The 22,540-nt window shown below is 38.7% G+C and overlaps 1 protein-coding gene across 4 annotated transcripts in view; it reads right to left on the bottom strand.

The window, feature by feature from the left end:
- Positions 1 to 1,096: 1,096 nt before the first annotated feature.
- ATP10D (ATPase phospholipid transporting 10D (putative)) overlaps positions 1,097 to 22,540 on the bottom strand; it is a 127,357-nt gene continuing 105,913 nt past the window's right edge. For all 4 annotated transcript variants that reach the window (XM_035293748.3, XM_035293749.3, XM_035293747.3 and 1 more), the window contains 7 exons: positions 21,698 to 21,774; positions 20,538 to 20,663; positions 16,730 to 16,930; positions 13,186 to 13,266; positions 11,604 to 11,708; positions 7,363 to 7,550; positions 1,097 to 3,218 (listed from right to left, as the gene is read on the bottom strand). In XM_035293748.3, the coding sequence (XP_035149639.3) occupies positions 2,888 to 3,218; positions 7,363 to 7,550; positions 11,604 to 11,708; positions 13,186 to 13,266; positions 16,730 to 16,930; positions 20,538 to 20,663; positions 21,698 to 21,774 (1,109 nt within the window). In that variant the 3' untranslated portion in view covers positions 1,097 to 2,887. The remainder of the gene's footprint in view (positions 3,219 to 7,362; positions 7,551 to 11,603; positions 11,709 to 13,185; positions 13,267 to 16,729; positions 16,931 to 20,537; positions 20,664 to 21,697; positions 21,775 to 22,540) is intronic.

Raw genomic sequence — 22,540 nt, forward strand, 5'->3', positions numbered from 1 at the left:
ATGGTCTAATCATTTTTTTTTATGGATATGGGTAGCAAGTCCTAGGAAATTTTTTCTGTCTCTACAACAGCGTGCTGGCACCCTGTTTGCCAATCACAATTCACCTCCCTTATATCTCACCCTCACAGGTATGTGCACTTTTGTTTTAGAGGACCAATGGCTCCTTGATTGGTCTGAAATTAGAGGTTGCTAATAGTCTCAAATTGCCCACTGAGTGTTGAGTGAGAACTTCAGTCCTGGTAAGGGCGCAGAGATCTTTAACATCTAGGGTAAATTTCAGGAACCCAACACAATTATTTTATAAATCTTTTGTAATAAGGTTATATCCCAAATACATATACTATTAATCAATTTTCTTTATCTACTGAGAGCAAGTATATAATACTTGGTGAATCTGGTGAAATACACACCAGCTTGGGTAACTTTATATAAGAGTATTGACTTGTAAATGTCACCCTTTATAAGGCTTCATACAGATTCCAACCTCCTTTGCCTAAGGTCCAGATGTGTTTCAGAATTCAAAATTTTTCAATTTTTAAAAAGAAATACAGTTTAGCACTCAGTAATAAAATATATTAATATTTTTGTAGCAAAGTGTGTGACGATTACATTAAGTAAAGTACATAAATAGCCTTACAATTTGTTCAGGACATTGAATTTATGACTAATTTAAGAAAAATATTTCAGTTTTCAGAGGTTTGGAGATTTTGGAATTGTGGATACGTGATTGTGACCCCATAACATGAACACTCAATATTTTCCTCTATTCATATGCACAGATAATTGGCATTCTGAAAATTGGTCTTTTTTCTTAGTGTTTTTAGCTCATTCTTTCTCCTCAGAGTCTAACCTTTTTATTTACAAGTGAACATATCTCTAAATTATTGTTTATCAGAAGATGACAATCTCAGGGAATGAATGGCAGCTGCTATGAGGATAATAAATGATGTGACATCAGTGATTTTCCATATAAGAAAAGGCAAAAGCAATATGCTGGTAAAAGGCATGCTTCGTGACTTTCCTTCTAAGTTCTGGTTCTATTTACAGTTGGATTCGGCAAATGTTTACAAGAGTGATGACAGTTTTTCAGTATACATGATTTATGAAACAGTTTATTTAAAAAAAAGTCATAAGAAAGCAGAAAGTAACTTCCATTAGCTATGTAGATTTTGAAAGTTCTAGAAATCAGCTTATGTAAAAGACTGTTTGCAATAATAATAGAAAGCTACAAAAATGTCAGACCAGAATAGTTGGCAGAAGGTAGAAAACTAAACCCTGAGAATAAGAGTCATTAAGAAGACCTTGATGTAGACATCACATATGAGCATGGAGACTCAGGAAGGAAATTCTAGATGACTGGTGGCTGACAACTTTCAAATACAATAAATAGAGATAGGATTTCAATAGGAATATATGATCTTATAACAGCATGTGTCCTTACTTAGTATAGTTTCTTTCTTACAACTAAAGACAGCATACATGATTTGCAATAGCAGTAAACTTGCTGTAGACATTGCTGTCCTCAAATGTATTTTAAAACCAAATTTTTCTAAGAATCTCATAGAAACCTCCAGAGAACAACCTGTATTATTTTCAGTTTATATCTCTTATTTTAGAGGCTCCGACACCTGAAAAGTCCCATGGTATTGTAAAAAAACTATGAACCTTCAAGAAGTCTCTGGAAGATTGTTTCGCAATTGATTGTATCACTTCAATTAGGCTATTGTGAGTTTTAGAACACAGGAAATTGCCCAATGGGCCACAGGCAGAGCTGATGTCTGCCTGACCTATGGCTTCAGTTTCCTAATTGACAACATCTATACAGAAGCAGATCTCATAAAAGGTCTTCTCCTGACTGGAAGCTGAGAGAGGAATGCATTCCTGATCCCTGATGAAACCCTAGAATCCCTCTTTTCCCTTTCCAGTGAAGGCTCCGCCTCAGGAAAACACTGAAATGAGCAGAGAAGTATGCCTACATCTTCAGTCAGAAGACTAAAATCATCTTCCCATAGGAAATAAAAAGCTATTAATAGTTACTAACTGTATTTTAAGCAGTACAAGTATACCTTATTTTAGGTACCTTGTTGTTTAAAAGGCTCTTGGGACTTTACCTGTAAAAAGCATCTACAACGCTTTTTCCATATTTCCTCTGAGTCCTAACCAATTCATCTAAAAACTACTTTTTCCTTGATGAAAAAATTCAGATTGGAACCTGCCCATATTTTTCTTTTTCTTTTTTTTTTTTGAGATGGAGTCTTACTCTGTAGCCCAGGCTGGAATGCAGTGGCGTGATCTCGGCTCATTGCAACCTCTGCCTCCTGGGTCCTGGTTCAAGAAATTCTCCTGCCTCAGCCTCCCTAGTAGCTGGGATTACAGGTGTGCACCACCATGCCCAGCTAATTTTTGTATTTTTACTAGAGACGGGGTTTCACCAAGTTGGCAAGGCTGGTCTTGAACTCCTGACATTGTGATCCACCTGCCTCAGCCTCCCAAAGTACTGGGATTACAGGCGTGAGCCACTGTGCCTGGCTAGAACCTGCCCATTTAAAGGGTTTCCCTAGAGTATAAGATCTCCAAGTAAAATAAATATATCTCAAATGATTCCCCTTGAAAATATTTGAATTTCTAAAAGAATGAAAATGCTTTTACAAAATCCAAAAAGTTTTATAAAAGCATTTGGTTCTGTTTAATTCTTAAACTCTGTCTAAGTCAAACTCTAGCCCTCTATTACAAATCTATATACAAACATACAATAATGATCATCATCACGTCAGGTTTCCAAGCCTTGTCCCTTATGGAAAATTCTTGCTTGGAGAGATACCTTTTCAAAATCCCTCTTCCAACCTTGAGAGAATACTTGTATTTCCAAGGAAGGTATCTGGCTTTCTTAACCTTTGGAGGGTCCAGCCATCTCAAAGGCCTTAGTTTCAGAGCAGCCTTGATCTAAAGCAGTTTCACACAGAGATAAGTTTCCTTGCTCAAAAGCACACGAAGTTGCTGACTTCATCGCAAATACAGCAGAAGATTCAGGCATGGGTCTTCTTCCTGACTTGCCAGCTGATTGGTTAGCATTCTTTGATGTCACTTGATTCATCTTTCCAGCACCTCTCCACTTCTTGAGAGCTTCAGTCCTCTCCTCTGGAGTTAGTCTGTCAAAGTGCTTAGCTCTCAGAATTGGAGATGGAAACAGGGATCCCTGAAGAACTCTGTATACAAACCTAGGTGACAAGGGACATCACCAAAATTAAATTCACCTCAAATGCATTACGGAAACCCCCCAAATACTAACCAATTAAAAAAATAAAAGGATCTGGTGGCCACTTGGCTCCTGATATAAAGGGGGAGGGTAACTGAACTCTAATATAAAATGGAGATAAAACAATGTTGAATAAATTAACATTTGCAAAGCAATTAGAAAACAGTAATTACCATATAAGCATTTATTAAAAACAAAGATTAGTAAAGTCTATAAAAGTAGAGATATAAATAGTTGCTACATAGGCTTGTTAGGTTAAATGAGACAATACAGGCAGAGTGTTGACACATAGTGTTAAAAATATTATCTATTTGTACTAGTTTCCTATGGCTATTGTATGTAATAAGGTACCACAAACATGTCCCTTCCTAGACTAAGCTGTATTTCTTCTGCTTAACATTCTCAGAAAAATCTTGTGACTCTATTATGTATGTCATTGGGATTCATGCCACTAGATAAGAGAAGCCACCCCAGATCTTTCCTGTATAACCTCATCTCTTTTCCTGGTTATTGCTGCAATGGTTAGGGAGATCCAGGAATCACATACCTAATCTCTTCAGCACTAGCAGAATCCAGCTATGCTCTCATAATTCTCTCCAGAGCATACTTCTAACAGTCAATCTCCTAATTTTAGCAACTTTTACAATCTGGATAGACTGAGAATTTCCTAAACCAAGTTCCTTGTGGCTTAGAAGTTTTCCCTTCAGTCTCTTTCCTTTCACATTTTACTATAAGCAGTAAGAGTAAATCAGGACATACCTTCAACACTTTACTTAGAAACTTCCTCAGCCAAATATCCAAGTTCATTGCTTACAAATTCTGCTTTCCATATTACTGTAGAACACAATTCCGCTAAGTTTTCTGCCAATATTTGAAAGATCTACTTCCCTCAACTTGTCAAAGCATGTTTCTCACTTTCTTCCAAGTCTTCATCAGTGCACTTGAGCATTCATATATCTAGCAACCTTCTGTGTATGATGATATATATATTTTCTATGCCTGATGATACAGGCTTTGTCTGACTTCTTCATTTTTTTCTGAAACTTCACCAGCAGTAACTTAATTTTTCAGTAATGCAAGGTTGTTTTAATATTATAAAAGCAATTAATGTAATTTACTACACTAACGGTATAAAAAAGAAAATCTTATCTCAATGGATACACGAATTTATGTATTTTTTAAATGTGAAACAGGGAATAGAATGGAACTTCTTTAATCCGGTCAATAGTATAGTAATAAAATTCTACATAAAACATCATAACTAATAGGGACATATGGAAACCTTTCCTTCTGGGATCAGAAACAAGACAAGCTTTCCTAGCCAGGTCAATAAGAAAAATCAAGTGCCTAAGTATTGGAAAGAAAGAAATACACTGGTCATTACTTGCTGATGGCATTACTATATATGTAGAAAATGTAAAAAAAAATTGGAACTAATAAGTAAATGTAGCTATCAAGATCACTGGTTACAACTTTAATGTCAATATTTCTACCAAGAATCTGTATACGGAAGTCTAGGAGGATTTTTCTATTATTTGCCTCAAAATTCATCCTGCCTCTGCCCATTATCCAATTTCAAAGCCACTTCCACAGTTTTAGGCATTTGTTATAGCAGAAAACTATTCTGGGTACCAAAATCTGTATTAGTTTCCTATGGTTGCTATAACAAGTTATTATAAATTTGGTAGCTTAGAAGAACAAAAATTATTCTCTAAATATTCTCAAAGCAAAAAATTATAAAATTAGCTTCACTGAGCCAAAATCAAGGTATTGGAAGGGCCATGCTCCCTCTGGAACCTCTAGAAGACAATCTATTCCCTGCCTCTTCCAGCTTCTGGTGGCTTCTGACATTTCTTGGCTTGTGGCTAAGGAATTCCAGACCCCTTAATCAAAATGCCTTCTCCCTTCTGTGTCAAATCTCCCTCTGCTCTTTCTTATAAGGACACTTGTGGTTTCATTTAGGACCCTCGTGGATAATTCAGAATAATCTCTCCTTCTCAAGATACATAATGTAATAACATGCAAAGTACTTTCCTTGCCACATAAGATAACATTTATAGGTTACAGGGATTAGGACATGGAAATCTTTTAGGGAGTCATATTTTAGTTTACCACAATAATATTAGAACAATACTGTTAAGGCCCAGAATTTTTAAAGCTAAAACCTTAAAGTAATTGTTTTTTTCAGAAATTCTGTAAGTTCATCTGGTCAGTTTTTAATCTGGAAGCTGGCAATAGCAGTGAGCATTATAGAAGTATCTTAGTTTCACAGTGATATTGTTATGTAAAGGTACCATTGAATAACTCAGATGGCTTTTCTTAAGCATTTCTAGAAGAGACATTCATCGGCAAAAAAAAAGGGTTGTATCCATTGTGCCGTATGATACAGTTACAGATCAGAGCGGGCAAACTTTTTCTGTAAAGGGCCAGATAGTAATGTTTTAGGCATTGCAAGTCAGACAATCTTTGTTGGAACTATTCAATTCTGCTGTCGTATTGCAAAAGCAGTCATAGATCATATGTAAGTAAGTGACTATGGCTATGTTCTAACAAAGCTTTATTTACAAAACCAGACAGTAGCCAAATTTGGCCTGTTTGCCACAGTTTATTGATGCTATTATAGAATAATGTGGGCTGGGCGCGGTGGCTCAAGCCTGTAATCCCAGCACTTTGGGAGGCCGAGGTGGGTGGATAACGAGGTCAAGAGATCAAGACCATCCTGGTCAACGTGGTGAAACCCCGTCTCTACTAAAATACAAAAAATTAGCTGGGCATGGTGGCGCGTGCCTGTAATCCCAGCTACTCAGGAGGCTGAGGCAGGAGAATTGCCTGAACCCAGGAGGCGGAGGTTGCGGTGAGCCGAGATCGCGCCATTGCATTCCAGCCTGGGTAACAAGAGCGAAACTCCGTCTCAAAAAAAAAAAAAAAAAAGAATAATGTGAACTCACCATTAAAACTCATTTATGTTTAAAAAAAGCAGAACAATTATTTGTTATAATCTTTCCAGCTAAGCAGATTTTGTGAAACTGCAAAGATGATGCATTCTGAGTTCAAAAAATCTATATATTAAAAATCCATGTATTCTTCGGAGTCATTTCCATCCCATACAATACTATAAATCAGATTAAACTAGAATGAGGCGGGGGGATAAATGAACTCAGATAAGACAGGAGAGTTGAAAGTGTTCAGTGTTTACAGATTGTAGCAGAGACTGCTACTTGTCCCTCAATACACATTCTCCCCTTCTTGCCTTTAGAAACCCCGAGATTTTAGCACTCAGTTACAATGTACATTCATAGATAGGTTCATGCTACTACAAGAAAAACAAACAAAAATACAAAAACAAAGCTGCTTTCCCTCTACTTTCCCATTCCTGTATACAGGGACAAGCAGGGTTGGGGATCAGCTGGTGAGTCATCTTCAGTCATGCAGATGAGGACTGCCATGGTTGGAATGTTTACTCCCTCCAAAACTCATGATGAAATTTAGCAGCCATTTTTACAATATTAAGAGATAGGACCTTTAAGAGGTCACGAGGTTGAGCCATCATGAGTGAGATTAATCCCATTATAAAAGGGCAAGTTCTACCGACCCCCTTTTGCCTCTTTGCCCTTCCATAATCTGAAGGTGCAGTGTTCAAGGTGCCATCTTGGAATCAGAATCATCAAATCTTCTGGTGCCTTGACTTTAGACTTTTCAGCCTCCAAAACTGTGAGCCAATTAATTTCTGTTTATAAGTTACCTGTTGTAAATCATTGTAGCAACGCAAAATGGGCCCAAACAAGGGCCTGACCCTTGGGAGACAGCAAAGTGAAAAGATAGAGGGAAGGATTTAGGTCCTTAGAAAACCCTGTGAAGCAAAGCTACCCTATCCCTGTGAACTGTCAACCGGATAAACTTTTTCATGAGAGATACATCAATCTCTTGGTTTGCTTAAGTCAGTTTTGTTCTCTGATAAAACAGTTAAAACCAATATTTTAACAAGGACACAGATTGACTTTCTCACTACTAAACAGAGTGGCCTGCCAACCATTCTTAGTAGTTGCTTGAAGGATTCTTGGCCTATAATTCCATTTATTCCCTCAACGGTAAAATAAACACCATACCTGGGCAGAAGAGCAATGCACGTTGTGAGGATACAAACTAAATAGAATACTGGATCCAGCATGTGCTCCTGCATAATCCAGTAGGGGTTGGATGGTGGGTTGCAAGTTACACACATGGCTCCAAAAATTATGGCAAATAAAAAATAAGACAGGATGCTACCAATGATGACCAGCATGTGAATCCAAGTCTGTAAGACAAGAAGAGCAGAGGAAATGAATGCTCTCTCACTGATATGATATTGCCACCTGGACCAATCTGCTCCATTAAAGCGACAGCACATCTAAGCTTTGGATGAATGGTGTAACAAATCTTAACAAACAAAATATAAGATATCAAGGAGATTGGAGTATTTTTTGTGAATAAGTTACATCACTGTTTGAATTCTGTAAAACCAAATCAAATACCAAAAGGGAATTCTGTTGACTAGTTTATTCTGTACTATCCATGCACCAAGAGGTGCCTGGATTTTCTCCTTAATTTTTTTCATATAGTCAGTTATTGGTCTGTTTCTTCATTAATGTAATACCTTAACCCAGTGAACCTCAAACTTAAGCCATTCAAATAGGTGCTAGACAGTACTGTTGCTCACCGTTATTGTTATTCCCCTCCGAGTAAATGTTCAGGGGGATTGCATTGCCACACTCCTTTGAAATTAGGCACGGCCATATGTCTCACTTTGATCAATAAAATGTGAGTACAGATGGTATGTATAGCTTTCACCTTAGGAGCATGTAAGAGCTGGTTGGTGTGCAATTTTTCATACTGTCTCCTTTCCTTTCATACTGACCAAGAAGTTCTCTCAGAGGACAGTTGCTTCTAGAGCTGTCCAGAATATCAGCCAACTTTATATGAGCAAGAAATAAATGTTTGTGTGTCACACCACAGCCTAACTACTTTCATATTCATATATACCTAGCTCATTTCATATTCATGTATATCTTGCAATACTATTTTTCTTTACATTGGCTCACTATGTAACTTTATCTAGAAAAAAAAAGAAAAGTACAATAAGATATCTTACCCTAGTTAAAATGACTTGTATCCAAAAGACAGGCAATAACAAACACTGGTTAGGGTGTGGAAAAAAGGGAATCCTTGTTCATTGTTGGGGGGAATCTAAATTAGTACAACAACCCTGGAGAACAGTTTGGAGGTTCCTCAGAAAACTAAAAATTGAGCTACCATATGATCCAGCAGTCCCACTGCTGAGTGTACACCCAAAAGAAAGGAAATCAGTAAAATCAGTATATCAAAGAGACACCTGTACTCCTTCCTATGTTTGCTGCACTAAGCAGCACTGTTTACAATGGACAAGATTTGGAAGCAACCTAAGTGTTCATCAACAGATGGATGGATAAAGAAAAGGTGGTACATATACACAATGGAATACTATTCAGCCATAATAAAGAATGAGATCCTATCACTTACAACAACATGGATGGAACTAGAGGTCATTATGTTAAGTGAAATACGGCAGGCACAGAAAGACAAATGCCGCATGTTCTCACTTAGTTGTGGGATCTAAAAGTCAAATCAATTGAACTCGTGGACATGGAGGGTAGAAGGATGGTTATCAGAGGCTGGGAAGGGCAGTGGAGGTATGGGGGAGGTGGGATGGTTAATGGTACAAAAGAAAAATAGAATGACTAAGACCTACTATTTGATAGCACAATGGGTGACTATAGTCAATAATAATTGTATATTTTTAAATAACTTAAAAAATCGATTTGGATTTTCTGTAACTCAAAGGATAAATGCTTGAAGGGAAGGATACCCCATCCTCCATGATGTTCTTATTTCACATTGCATCCCTGCATCAAAACATCTCAAGGACCTCATAAATATACACACCTACTATATACCTGCAAACATTTTTAGAAATAAAAAAAAAGAAATTTAAATTCAAAAAAGAAAAGTATATCCCTACTTTAAATGTATGAGGCTGGTGCAAAAACAATTGCAGTGTTGTTCTACCAATCCCATAATACTAACATTCTCCATTATCAAAGTCCTGGGTCTGGGATTTGATTAATCTCTGTTATAAAGAGAAATGATCAAGAATTACTATGATAAAACATAATAGCATCAAACGAGATACCTCTCTGATATAATCAGAAGTATGAAAAGAGAATTCCCTTCGCATTATGTAGTATTTAGTGTTATTTAGTGCAGTATGCAGTACTACCTAAAATCATGGTGTGTACTAGTGGTGGCACATATCATGCTTTTTAGGGAAACGCTGCCTTTATTAATCTATTTTATTTTCTAAGGCTATAATTTTCAAATAAAATCAGATTTTCTCCTTTTCTCTCCTAATCTTGCAAGGTATTTCCCCATGGCAGATGTCTTCATAAGAGTCACAAAGTCTGCTTCTTTTTAAATAAAACGTGCAAACAACTAGGAAAACGTTAGCTAACTCCTGGATTAAGATATTTGTGCCCTTAAAACAATAATTCCTTTTTTTTCTTTCTCAAATGCCTTTCCTTCTATTTGAGCCATATTGCTCCAATTTTTTTTTTCTCTTAAAATATGCTTTTGGCAAGTGAGACAGTGACTTCATAGAGTTTATATATTTAAGTGAATTGATACAAAGGAGTGAAAGTCAAGGAATACTGGATAAAAACCAACAGGGAAGTGGGAGGTGGCAATGAGATGGTGAATAAGAGTATGAAGGGAAAGAGTTTTATACTTTCAGGATGGCTGACTCTTTATTGACAAGAGACCTGCAGGGCCAGGATCTCTAGCCATGCCTGCTCCAGCATAAGAAACAATTATCTAACAATGCATCCTTTAAACAGTAGTCACTGTTTATCTTTTTTTTTTTTTTTTGAGACCGAGTTTCGCTGTTGTTACCAGACTGGAGTGCAATGGCACAATTTCGGCTCACCGCAACCTCAGCCTCCTGGGTTCAAGCAATTCTCCTGCCTCAGCCTCCCGAGTAGCTGGGACTAGAGGCATGCACCACCATGCCCAGCTAATTTTTGTATTTTTAGTAGTGACAGGGTTTCACCTTGTTGACCAGGATGGTCTCGATCTCTTGACCTCATGATCCACCCGCCTCGGCCTCCCAAAGTGCTGGGATTATAGGTGTGAGCCACTGTGCCCAGCCTGTTTATCTTTGACTCTAGCTTTCACTCCCCTTCTTGGTGAGGATGGCCAGCATTGCCATCCTAATTTCCCAAGCTGGAGTACAGTGGCATGATCATACACTGCAGCCTCCAACTGTTGGACTCAAGTGATCCTCCTGCCTCAGTCTCTCAAGTAGCTGAGACTGCTGTCATGTGCCACCACAGTTGGTTTTGTTAATTTTTGTAGAGACAGGGTCTCACTATATTGCCCAGGCTGGTCTTGATCAGCTGTGTTCTTGGCTTCATGTGATCCTCCCACCTCAGCCTCCCAAAGCTCTGGAATTGCAGGTGTGAGTCACTGCACCTGGCCTCAGATAATCGCATAACTAAATAAATAATTATAAATTATGATTAGAGTTATGAGCAAAGGCAAGAGAATGGTATCAAAGACAGGGTGGTTAGGGAAGGGCTGTTGTGGGAAATTATATTTTTGATGAAATCTAAAATAACATTTGAGCTGGATGACATGCAGGGATACAAAAGGGAATGAAAAATACCTCCATCAAAAGATATGTTAAGTGCCAATGTCCTGATGTTGTAGTGATAATGAGCTCAATTTATTAAAGAAACTGAAAGAGGGATAAGATAGTTCCAGCCCATGAATATGTGGAAATGAGACTGGAGAAATACGGCATCATTGCATCATCTTAGGGCTTTCAAATTTTATTCCAAGTACAATGGGAAACTACTGAAGGGTTTTACCCAAAGGAGAGCCAAAAGGGATTTTTTTTTTAAATTATGAGGAAGAAATAAAATCATCCCTAAAATCACCTTACCAAGATTATGATACAGCTTTTTCATTTTCATTGAAAGCCATCAACTTGGTCTTGAAGAATGAAGGGTAAGTATCCCTCTAGTCTGTCTCACGTCTCCATGAACCATACACCACCAATACTACCAAAGGGAGCAGGCAGGTGTTTTCCAATTTCCCCAGCTACACATCAACTTCAGCATAACGGCATTCAGTGATCACCCAGAGTAGCTATGATCACCCTTCTCCCATAGATTCATTACTCTTCTCATTACCATTTATCTTTAGGGTCACTGCTAATAGAAGTCATATCCCCAAGCATAAAATACTTTGTTACTTCAGAACCAAGAAGACCACTCACCAAACTCTTGCTTTCAATGACCAGATGGAGGAGAATGATGAACAGAGCAGCTGTGTTCAGGGGGTTTCCAAATGTGAAGATGTCAATATCTGAGTCCTGGTAGATCTACAAAGAGAGGATATTAGATGATCCTGGAGAGTTATGCACACTTGGCATCGGTAACATCACTTTATCTACAGCTCAACCAAGGCTTGAGTCCCTTCTACAATGTCCCTGTGATCTGGCCATTTGAAATAACCTTGAACATTTTCACAAGTAAGAGACTGACTCTCTTCCAGAGAGGGCAACTAATCTTCAATTTTTTTCAACTGGAATTCCTCTTTATTCTGATTCATAATTGATTCTCCTGGAACCTTTTACTCACACTTGTACCTTTTTAAGGTATAGATAAATTTGTTCTACTTAACAGAGCTACAAATCTTTGAGACAGTTATTATGACTACCTTTCCTAGGTAAATATACCCTCCTTTCCTATATGTCTTCAAGTCCTTAAACTATCCCTCTAATGACACAACTTCCTCATGTTTCACCATCATCTTCGCTCTCTTCTGAATACACTTCAGATTGCCTTGTTTATATTTCTCCTGAAGTACAGTGTAGCAAGAAAACTCTAGCAAGTCTAATTCAAATGATTTTATTTCAATAAAGAATAAAAATTGTTAACATAAAAATGATCATTTTTCATTCTTAATACTGTACTTCTATTAACATCATCCATAATCAAACAGGTTTCTTGAGGAGAGGGTATATGTGGGTGAGCAGCTATGCAATGCTGCTTTGTGCTTGGTGTTAGCCTAAAGGTTTTAAAATTAAATTTTATACATTATTTGCTTTGTTACATTTCTTCCATTCTTTACCTGTAAAATAGGTTTCAGAGTTTTAGAGACACTACTTATGTAATCTTAAATTTAATACTCTGAATATCATTCGAGTAGAATTAGCCCAGCACTCACTAATAAAAGCTTTCATATTCTGGCATTTCCTCTCTGATTATTTTTTAGACAAGGTCTCATTCTGCTGTCTATGCTGGGGTGCAGGGGCACAATCACAGTTTACCGCAGCCTAGAACTCCTGGGCTCAAGTGATCCTCCTGCCTCAGCCTCCAAAATAGCAGGGGCCACAGGTCCACACCACCATGCTTAGCTAATTTTTAAATATTTTGTAGAGGTAGGGGTCTCATTGTGTTGCCCAGGCTGGTTTCAAACTCCTCAGCTCAAGCAATTCACCTGCTTTGGCCTCCCAAAGTGCTGAGATTACAGGTGTGAGCCACTGTACCCAGCTTGTCTAATTTTTGACTAATCTAATTATACAGCCATACATCCAATTTTTTTCAAGTCACTAACAAAATTTTTTAAGCAGTACAGGCTTAATAAGAGACCTAAGAGGACTCAAACTAGGTATTTCTATCTAAATTTAATCTATTACCTAACATAGTTTTTGGGGGTGATTATAATTTAGTCAGTTAATAATCGACCTGATTATATGAGCAATCTGCCCTCCTTTATTCTGATACTGGTGGCAAAATACAAAGAAGCATCACTGATTCATTAATAACAAATATACTGAATGAACAAAGACTCACAAAATAAGGCACGAAGAAGCAGACTAGGCTTTGATAAAAGGCATCCAATAAGGTGATCCAGAAGGTGTGGGCTAAGTATGCCTAGAAATGAAGCAGATAATAGGGAGAGAGTAAGATTAACAAGGATCCAAGAAAAGAAACAACACAAGCCAGTACTTACAGTTCAGTTGCTTCTCTGAGAGAAAACTCCATTTCTTCATTCTTTCACTCATGAAACAAGTGGTATTTGCCAACACAGGTAAAGACTGAGGGCAACTGAATGTGACGGGTTCACAAGTAAATATGACAAAAAAAATCCTTGAAGGAACATTTATTCAACTCAGGTTGCCTTTATTACTGGACACATTTTAAATCTAGCTGAAATACACGAGTAGTCCTAACTTCTCCTTTCCTACTGATCCGAAAGTACTGTTCCAAAACTTCTCCAACTATATCCATTCCTCTTTCTCTAAATTACTCCCTTCATTTCAATTCACTGTCAACTGTCTCTGAAGGGCTGCATAGCCATCTAACTGCCCTCTTTGTTTCTCCTCTATTCTCAATCTAACCTTCCCAAATCAGCCAGATGGTCTTTAATCCATTTCCCATTTAGAAAAAAAGGGGCAGCTTGCTGCCAGTGCAGTATTCTTGGGGCAAATGGAAAATGGACTAAAAAAAATGTAAACCAGTTCATGCTATCTCTTTAATCAATCAAATTGACTTCTTTCACTCCCTCCAATGACTTTCCACTGCATTTACAACACCATCTAAGTTTCTTCTAATGACCTATAAGGTCCTACATGGTTTGCCCACTAAATAATTCTCCACAATTACTTCTTGCCATTTTGATTCGGCAAAGTGACCTTCATTCTTTTCCTCAAATGTGTCAAATCCATTCTTTCCTCAGGGATTTACCTATGCTATTCTCTCTGCCAGGAATTCTTTTCCTGGATCTCCTACATAAGCACTTTCTCATTACTTGTATCCTAGCTCAAATATTACTTCGTCATACAGGCACACCAAACCAGTTTACAAGTTGTGCCCGCTTAGGCGCTTACTACTGTGGAAACCTGAGAAGTATCTCATCACTGTCAGGAATAATTCTCTCTGTTTAATAAATTTTCTAGTTCTCTCAATGGAACGCAAGCATCATAGAGCAGAATGTTGACTCTTTTATTCATGTGACTAAAACAGTGCCTTGGATGTAGCAGGTGCCCAACAAATTCGTATCGAGTTAATAAAGTATTCGTATACAAGTTTTCATGCACTAAACTGCTTCCTACACAACTCTTAGAGAAAAAAAGAAAAAGAGTAAGTAGAGACAATAGTAAAATTACTGAAAATTATTTTTCAAACAAGAGTCAACTTTGATCGAAGTTGGATTCTGAGGTTGTGTGAAGGATTCTGAGGCTGCATTCAGATCCAGCAGGAAAGAGTGCTATCATTTATTAGTAATATCTCCCATGAACAGAAATGGAAAAACGTGTCACATCCATGAGCTAGTCTTTTCTTAACATGCTCTCAGTCTTGTTTGCTTCCAAATGCAGAGACTGAAACTTCTTTGAAAATGTTTCACTGTCTCTTAAAGAACAAAGCTTTATAAATATACAAATTCTCCACATATATTCTTCTATTCTTTAAAACAATACACTCGGAATTTTTACATCTCTCCTTTTTTATCCCTTTGTCCTCTGGAAAAATCAAATCATTGAAGATTCATTGTTTCCAGCCCACTTTTCTCTTCTATTATTTCCTCACTGGGGATGATGGGATATTCTACCTGCCTTTCTTTATCCAAGTGTCCATAATATCTCAGCAGAAGCTTAATCCAATGGTGGAAGAGAATGTGCCAGAGACAAAGGGGCAAGCAAAATGCCACTGGACAACGGAGAACCACTTAGGGAGAAGTTAAAGTGTAACTTCATGCATCTGGGGAAGTAGAGGTTGCTCAAAGAACCTAGAGTAAAAGAAAAGAAATACAATTTCCCCCAGTCACATGAGGAATAGGACTGACAAAAGTAAAGAGGGAAGGACCATGATTAAGATAAACGAGAGGCTGCAGGGATTAACTCATGGGGTCTACCAGAAACTGAAAGGGGAAAATCTGGACATGAAGCCAAAGACAGAAAAAAAGACTGTGTGGGTGATGAGAGATGGGGGAGAGGCTTCGTGGAAGGGAAGCGTCTGACTGCAGACCCCCACACTCATCTTTAAAGGAGAGAGATTCTGTAGCCCTGGAGAGTATATTTCACTACACCGAACACAGGAAAATGGCCCAAGCATGAATCCATTTGTTTGGAGACCAATTTCAAAGAAAGGACACATTTTTGAGGATAAAGTCAATGAAATCAGTTACCTTTTATCAATAGCTACATGCTGGGAAAACCTGCCTGCTATGATCATGTTGTATAAAATTGGCCATTTCACTAGAACAATGAGTACAAAGGATTGGTGAGAGGATTCAACAACAGTAAACAATGATTTCACTTCTCCCAGGGATAAGGACCAATACCAATACCAATCTTTAGTCCATACAAATAGGGTTTTAAAATGCTGGCTATAAAAACTTTAATTGAAAATCTCCCTCAACCCTCCTTCCCTCAATAGACTTGGAATTTCAATTATGCCTGGGGTGTGGAACAAGCTTCACTGACAACCACATGTTCTTGCATCCTGGCTTGAACGTTAAGTCAGACTGGACTCCTTTAGGAAAACCCATGCAGTTCCTTGATTTGAAAGGATTGGATGATGTTAAAGGATTATGAGGCTCTCTTCTTCCCTGAAAGCCGAATCTGTGATTTCTCTGTCAGTTGTCCTAGGTAGTGTAAGGACGCTAAATGACTCTCCATTCCATTTCAAGTCAGGAGAGTTAGACTCATGGAAAATAAATGCATTATTTTAAATTTGGGATTTCCTCAAATTTCTGGTTAATTCTGGAGGGTAAAAATGACAATACTGAGAACTTACTATGGCTGGAAATCGTACCTGTATTATCTTCCTTAACCCTTACATCATTTCCATAAAGTAAAGACATCTGCAGCATAGGCCAGTTAAAAAATGTACCAAGGTCAGATACCGCAGAACCCGAATTGAAACTCAGGCTAAACAGAACCTATTATTTCTAACATAGGCCAAACCACTTTTTAGTGGTGGAATTTCTTGAAAAATTACTTAACCCCTTCAAGATTGAGATGCTTTATCTTAGAATGGGACCAATACTAGGTTCCGTCTCAACTTGTTTTCATGAGGATCAGTGAGACAGGGAATGTTAAGTAGTTAGCACAACAGATGGCAATGAGGTTTAGTGAACGTTAGATATTACTGGTTATAAGGTTCAAACTTTAGATTTCTTCTTATAAGTACCTAAAGCCCTTCATAGATTAATCTGTATTTATCTCAAAGGCAAGGAAGTTAATATCTGCTACATGAGTAGAGATCTTTTCAAACAATCATATATTTCAAACAGTTCTGAGTGGACTGCAATATTTGGCCTGGTTAATGAAGAAAACACACTGGCTTTGACAATGGATATGTATCCATCCAAGCACTTTGTTTTAACACCTACCTCTGATTTCTGACCACTTTTGTAAAGTTCAGGCAGTTCCATGAGGATCTCTGCAGACACATCTTTCTCCAAAACACCATAAATGACAGGAGGGGCAGATGTGAAGAGGAGGTTGAAGAAGATCAAAACCCAATAATCAGTCATGGACGTTCCTGAAAATCCACAAAAGAACTGGTACCAGAAAAGGAGGTTCACATAGGCCTGGAGACACAAAGAAGGACATTCAGATCTTAGAATCAGTAATGTGTGCTATGATCACACATTCCAAATGCTGGTGTTTTAAGCTGGGTGACCTCATCCTCTCTGCAGTTTTCTTACATAAGATAGGACCACAATTTCCCTTGCAGCTCTTTTGGGTAAGTATTTTATTAAATTAAAGTGTGCACATATATATACACCCAGACAGACACGTAAGCACACACATGCACACACACACACCCCGCATTTACTATGTGGTACTAGCACTGTTCTAAGTGCTTTACGAATAATTCATTTAATCATCACAACAACTTGGGAATTACATTGTTGTCATTTTACAAATCAGGAAACTGAGTGTGATGAACTGAATGTCTGTGTCCTCCCAAAATTCATATGAAATCCTCCTGAAATAAAACTTCCCTGCTTGAGAGCACAGAGCACTATCCCCACTGTGACAGTGTGAGGAGGTGGTACCTCTGGGAGGTGATTAGGCTATGACTTTGGAGGCTTCATGAATGGAATCAGTTTCTTTATAAAAGAGACCCCAGTGAGCTCTCATCATCTCATCTCTTTTTATGTAAGGATAGAATGAGAAATCTGAAACCTGGAAGAAAACCCGCACCAGAACCTGACTATTCTGGCACCCTCATCTGGATATCCAGCTCCAGAATAGTGGGGAAGAAATGTTGTTTACAAGCCCTGTACCACCTGTCTGTGGTACTTTGTTATGGCAGCCTGATTGGATTAAGATATTGAGGCACAGAGAAACTAAGAAACTTGCCCACAGCCATGTGGTTCTAATAAGTAGCAGAACAAGTATTCGAATTGAAGGATTTAACACTGGATGAAGAGAATCTAGCCCAATCCCTGGCACAGACACAGATCAGGCACAGCACAAATGTCCATTCTCTTGCCTTCTGGGTTCATAAATACATAGTGATAAAGTGGAATGGTGCCAGCAGAGTGGTCAACCATCCCAGTTTGCTTGGGACTGAGGGGTTTCCCAGGAATAGGGACTTCCACTGCTAAAATGGGGACATTCTTGGGGAAACCAGGACAGTTGGTCACCCTAGAGGCCAGTCATGGGCATCCTACATGGTTTCCTGCAGTATTTTGCCTCAGAAAAACTAAGTTCAGTGTAAAAAGCTCTATGCTCTCAAGCAGGGCAGGCCACAGGAAAGGACACTGGACTTAGATAGAGAGGGAGTTTTGTTTCAAGGCTGGGGGATACCTCCCATTGATTCTTTGCCTTTAGGCCATTTTCCTAACCTCCCTGAATTATTTCCTCCTCTTAAAATGAGAATTATACTACCTTAGGGATTAGTATCAAAGTCAAGTTAGAAAATGGTCATGATCAGCTGGATGCAGTAGCTTATGCCTGTATCCCAGCACTTGGGGAGGATAAAGCAGGCATGAGGTCAGGAGTTCGAGACCAGCCTGTCCAACATGGTAAAATCCTATTTCTACCAAAATATGCAAAAATTAGCTGAGTATGGTGGTGCACACCTTTAGTCTCAGCTTCTTGGGAGGCTGAGGTAGGAGGATTGCTTGAACTCAGGAGGCAGAGGTTGCAGTGAGCCGAGATCACACCACTGCACTCCAGCCTGGGGGCCAGAGTGAGATCCTGTCTCAATAAACAAAAAAACAAGAAAGTTGTCATGATCTGGTAAGTGTCTTATAGTCTTATAAAAAATATTGTCATCATAGATACACTAGGACCTCAGGACAAGAGCCACAATCCTTAGAAAAGATTTTCTTAGTCTAGCATCTATAGACATGCACGGTGCCCAGTTTCTGAAAATGTATGAATCTTGCTTGGGTACAGGTGGTATGGAACACTCTTCTGGAGGAATGAATTCATAGTCTTCATTGGCACCTCAAAGGTAGTCCAATATCCAAGAACAATGGTCTCAGAAAGACAAGCTACTCTAATGGCTTCTGGTCCAAGTCCTGTGCACAGCATTTAAAATATGCATTGTTTAGTTAGGTAAATAAGAGATATAAATTAAATCTGGAGATTATCAGTATGAATGGCCATTCAAGGATTATAGAGCAGGAAGACCACTGAGGTCCTGATTCTCTCTACTAGCGAGAGAGTATATAGCATCTCTTCCTAATACTAGTATTTCTTAACTGTTCAATTCAATCTGGAGTTAAAAGGAGGTGGGGAGGTGAATGGATATTGCCACAATACGGGAGAAGGTGAGCAAATGGAAAGGTTTAAAATAAAAACTTGGGGGGGCGCTCCTCTTTAAAAGCTATTGACCACTAAGTCCTGGAACTGTAAATTGCAAGCCCCAGTTTTCCCCAGAAGTGCATACTTAGGCAGAGATTTTATACATTTCAAATATTTTCCTAAAGTATCTGAGTTTTACTAAACTTTGACTAACTGCATTAGTTCTAATTATTAGAGTCTTGAGAGATTCCTGGAAAGCGTATTGTGCTGCAGGAAAAAAAATGTTCTCACTGACGGACATAGGCACACACGCACACACAGTTCAGATTACACATTTGGGATCTCCTAAAAACAACTTTTTTCCCTCAAAATAGTATTTTAATAGAGTGACATCAGCCCCTGTCTACTACTAACATACTACACATGAACTTTAATGACTAAGAGTGAATTTGACCTAAAATTCATGATATATTTACATTAAGTACCCCCACTTAGAGGATACTTAGATGCATATGATTTTATTTTAAAAAAAAAGGAAACTAAAATTTCAATAGCATGTTCAAGATTAGAGGCCTGGATTTCTAATCAAAGTCTGCCCTTTTAGGAATTACATAATCAAAATACAGTTCCTTTATCATCAAATAACTGTACAAATACATTTGATAGGTTGGCCGATAATTCTTGCATCTGTGAGCACCAGCCAGCTACATACTAAGACATTATACTAGGTTTTCATCTGTATCTGCATCTTTATTATAACACAAGGGGCATTAATTTGGAAGAGCTGATATTTTTTGGTATTTCCAGCAAATCAGAAGCAAACCTTTTTATTCTCTACTGACAGAGAGCATTAAACATTTCATAAGTCTGCTTGTCACAGTCTTTTTTATGGAAGGTCAAAAATTAGATTTTAAATGAAACAGACAGGATTGAATTTAAATGCACAGGGAGTACAAAATGTTAGCAGATGGACAAGCCTGGCAATTTGCTGTCAGCAGCTGAAACATATCACATTTGCAGCTTAGTTCTGGTAAAACAGCAAGACCGTCCCTGGCTGCTCCCAATAAATACATCAATAAGGGTTGGGAGGCCGAGGTGGGTGGATCACGAGGTTAAGTGATTGAGACCATCCTGGTCAACATGGTGAAACCCCGTCTTTACTAAAAATACAAAAATTAGCTGGGCATGGTGGCTCACGCCTGTAGTCCTAGCTACTCAGGAGGCTGAGGCAGGAGAATTGCTTGAACCCGGGAGGCAGAGGTTGCAGTGAGCCGAGATCGTGCCATTGCACTCCAGCCTGGGTAACAAGAGCGAAACTCAGTCTCAAAAAAAAAAGGAAAGTGAGCTTAGCATAGGACACTTCCTTCTCATCCCTAATGCAACAGGCTTGGAAGGTACAAACTGACAAGGGACAAATTATCTGGGGTTACATACCACATTCTTATAGAAAAAATAGAGAATCATGTTGGAAAGCCTTGTATAACACCAGTGTCCATGGACAAGAAGAAGCTTGCTGAGATGTTTGAACTGAGAAATGGCAAAGTCACTGGCCATCACAGCCTGCAGACGCAATGGAGAGAGAATGTCATTCTGAGCCATCAAACATGTTAGAACAGACACAGCCCTGTCAGCCTCACTGTCACTACAGTTCAATCAGTTGCATCTGTTATTTAAACCTTACATGCAGATAAAAAGGCAAAACATACACATACAAAACAGCAGCAACCACAACGACAAAACCCATGCATATAGAACCTTTGTGGACTGCCTAGATTTACCACTCAGCTTTCCAATACCGTCACATGAGACAGGATTTCTCTTTGGTTACCACTTGCGGTGCACTTTCAACCAATGAACTTTTGCTAGAAAGCAGCTTCCTTAGCAAGAACTCTGTCTTCTGCATCACAAGATGCATTTGCTTCTCCTCAGGGAGAATATTAAGAAGCATTGAAGTTCTGACTTCATATGACTTTGTATAATGTGTAAGGCAAAAGGTATGTGAATCCCTCATCTTTCATAAAGATGTTGTAATTTACAATTCTTGGGAAACCCTGGGCCTCATATTCAACCTTCCTCTGACAGCACTTGTTCCATACATGAATGAAAATCGGTTTTCTGGGTTATGAGCTTTTATCTGAATTCTGTGCCCAAAATACTATCCAACACACACACACACACAAACACACACACACACGTGCAGACACTCCCACCTCCTTCCTTCCTCTCTCATATCCTCTTCTTTCCCTTTTTTTTTTCATCCTCCCTCTCCTGCCTCAAGATCTTTAGGTCCTTTATTCAAATAGTAGCTTCTTCAGAGTCAGAATTTACACAGCTATTGCAGGACTAAAATATATATTCCTGTGATTTAGATAAGCTCCATATTTAACAAGTGAACAATACAGTTTAAATTACCCAGGAAAATGCCATAATACTCACCTACGAAATAATCAATGAATGGATGAGTAAAATTCCTGCCTCCCACTCCTCAGCTAGCCACACACAGACTCACTTGGCCAGAGAATTTACCATGGAGAATGTTGCCTTTGGATGGGCAGGTCAAGGCCACAGAACTTGGGTGCACAATATCCACTCACCTGCATGCCTTCTTGACCTGAGACCCCGATCCCGATGTCTGCCACTTGTATCATGCTGACATCATTGGCACCATCACCTTCATGAAGCAGAAAAAGGAGAGAAATATATGAGGAGTAAAGAAAGGGTATAAATGTTGCAAATCAGTAAGGGCAGCTCAAGTAAACAGAATAATCCTTCAAAGTTCATCCCTTTCTCCAAGTTTCCTGGAAGAAAACTGAAGCAGAAATAAAGCAGCATCCCACTACCATCAGGAAGAATTCTACACTCAACACTGCTTTAAATTCCTTCCTGCTATGGCACTTACCCAGACTGATCTTGTTTTCCATGCCACTCATGCTACTTCCAACTCTCCAGATATACCCTTCTCCCTGTAGCCATGCACATAACACTGTCCTTATCACCCCCAGCCCATTTTGCTGGATTTCATTTGTTTCTGCTCTCAGCTTAGATGTCATTTCCTCTGGGAAATCCTGCTCATACTTTTTCAAGATCAGACGTCCTTTCATTAGGCTTCAGCACCACCCTATGTATCTCTAGCAAACCTAACACACATACCATGGTTTCATGCAGACTTACTGGTCTCCCCCAGCACAGAGAGCTTCTTAGGAGGAGGTACCACGTTTCTGCTGGTAATGAGCATACATTGTTCTCAATTGCTCACCAACAATTCACCTGTTTTTCAGTAAAAGTATACTGATTTTCCTTGGAAATTCTTAGTTTGTGAGGTTTGTTACGGTGAACTCAAACCTCCATATTTACAGGTAGGCAAGTGACCCAGATCTGCACAATCAGCATATTCTATTCCCTGGCCTCAGTATTGGTTCCGAGATGAATATATGACT

This window comes from Callithrix jacchus, chromosome 3, assembly GCF_049354715.1.
Source record: "Callithrix jacchus isolate 240 chromosome 3, calJac240_pri, whole genome shotgun sequence".
NCBI lineage: Eukaryota > Metazoa > Chordata > Mammalia > Primates > Cebidae > Callithrix > Callithrix jacchus.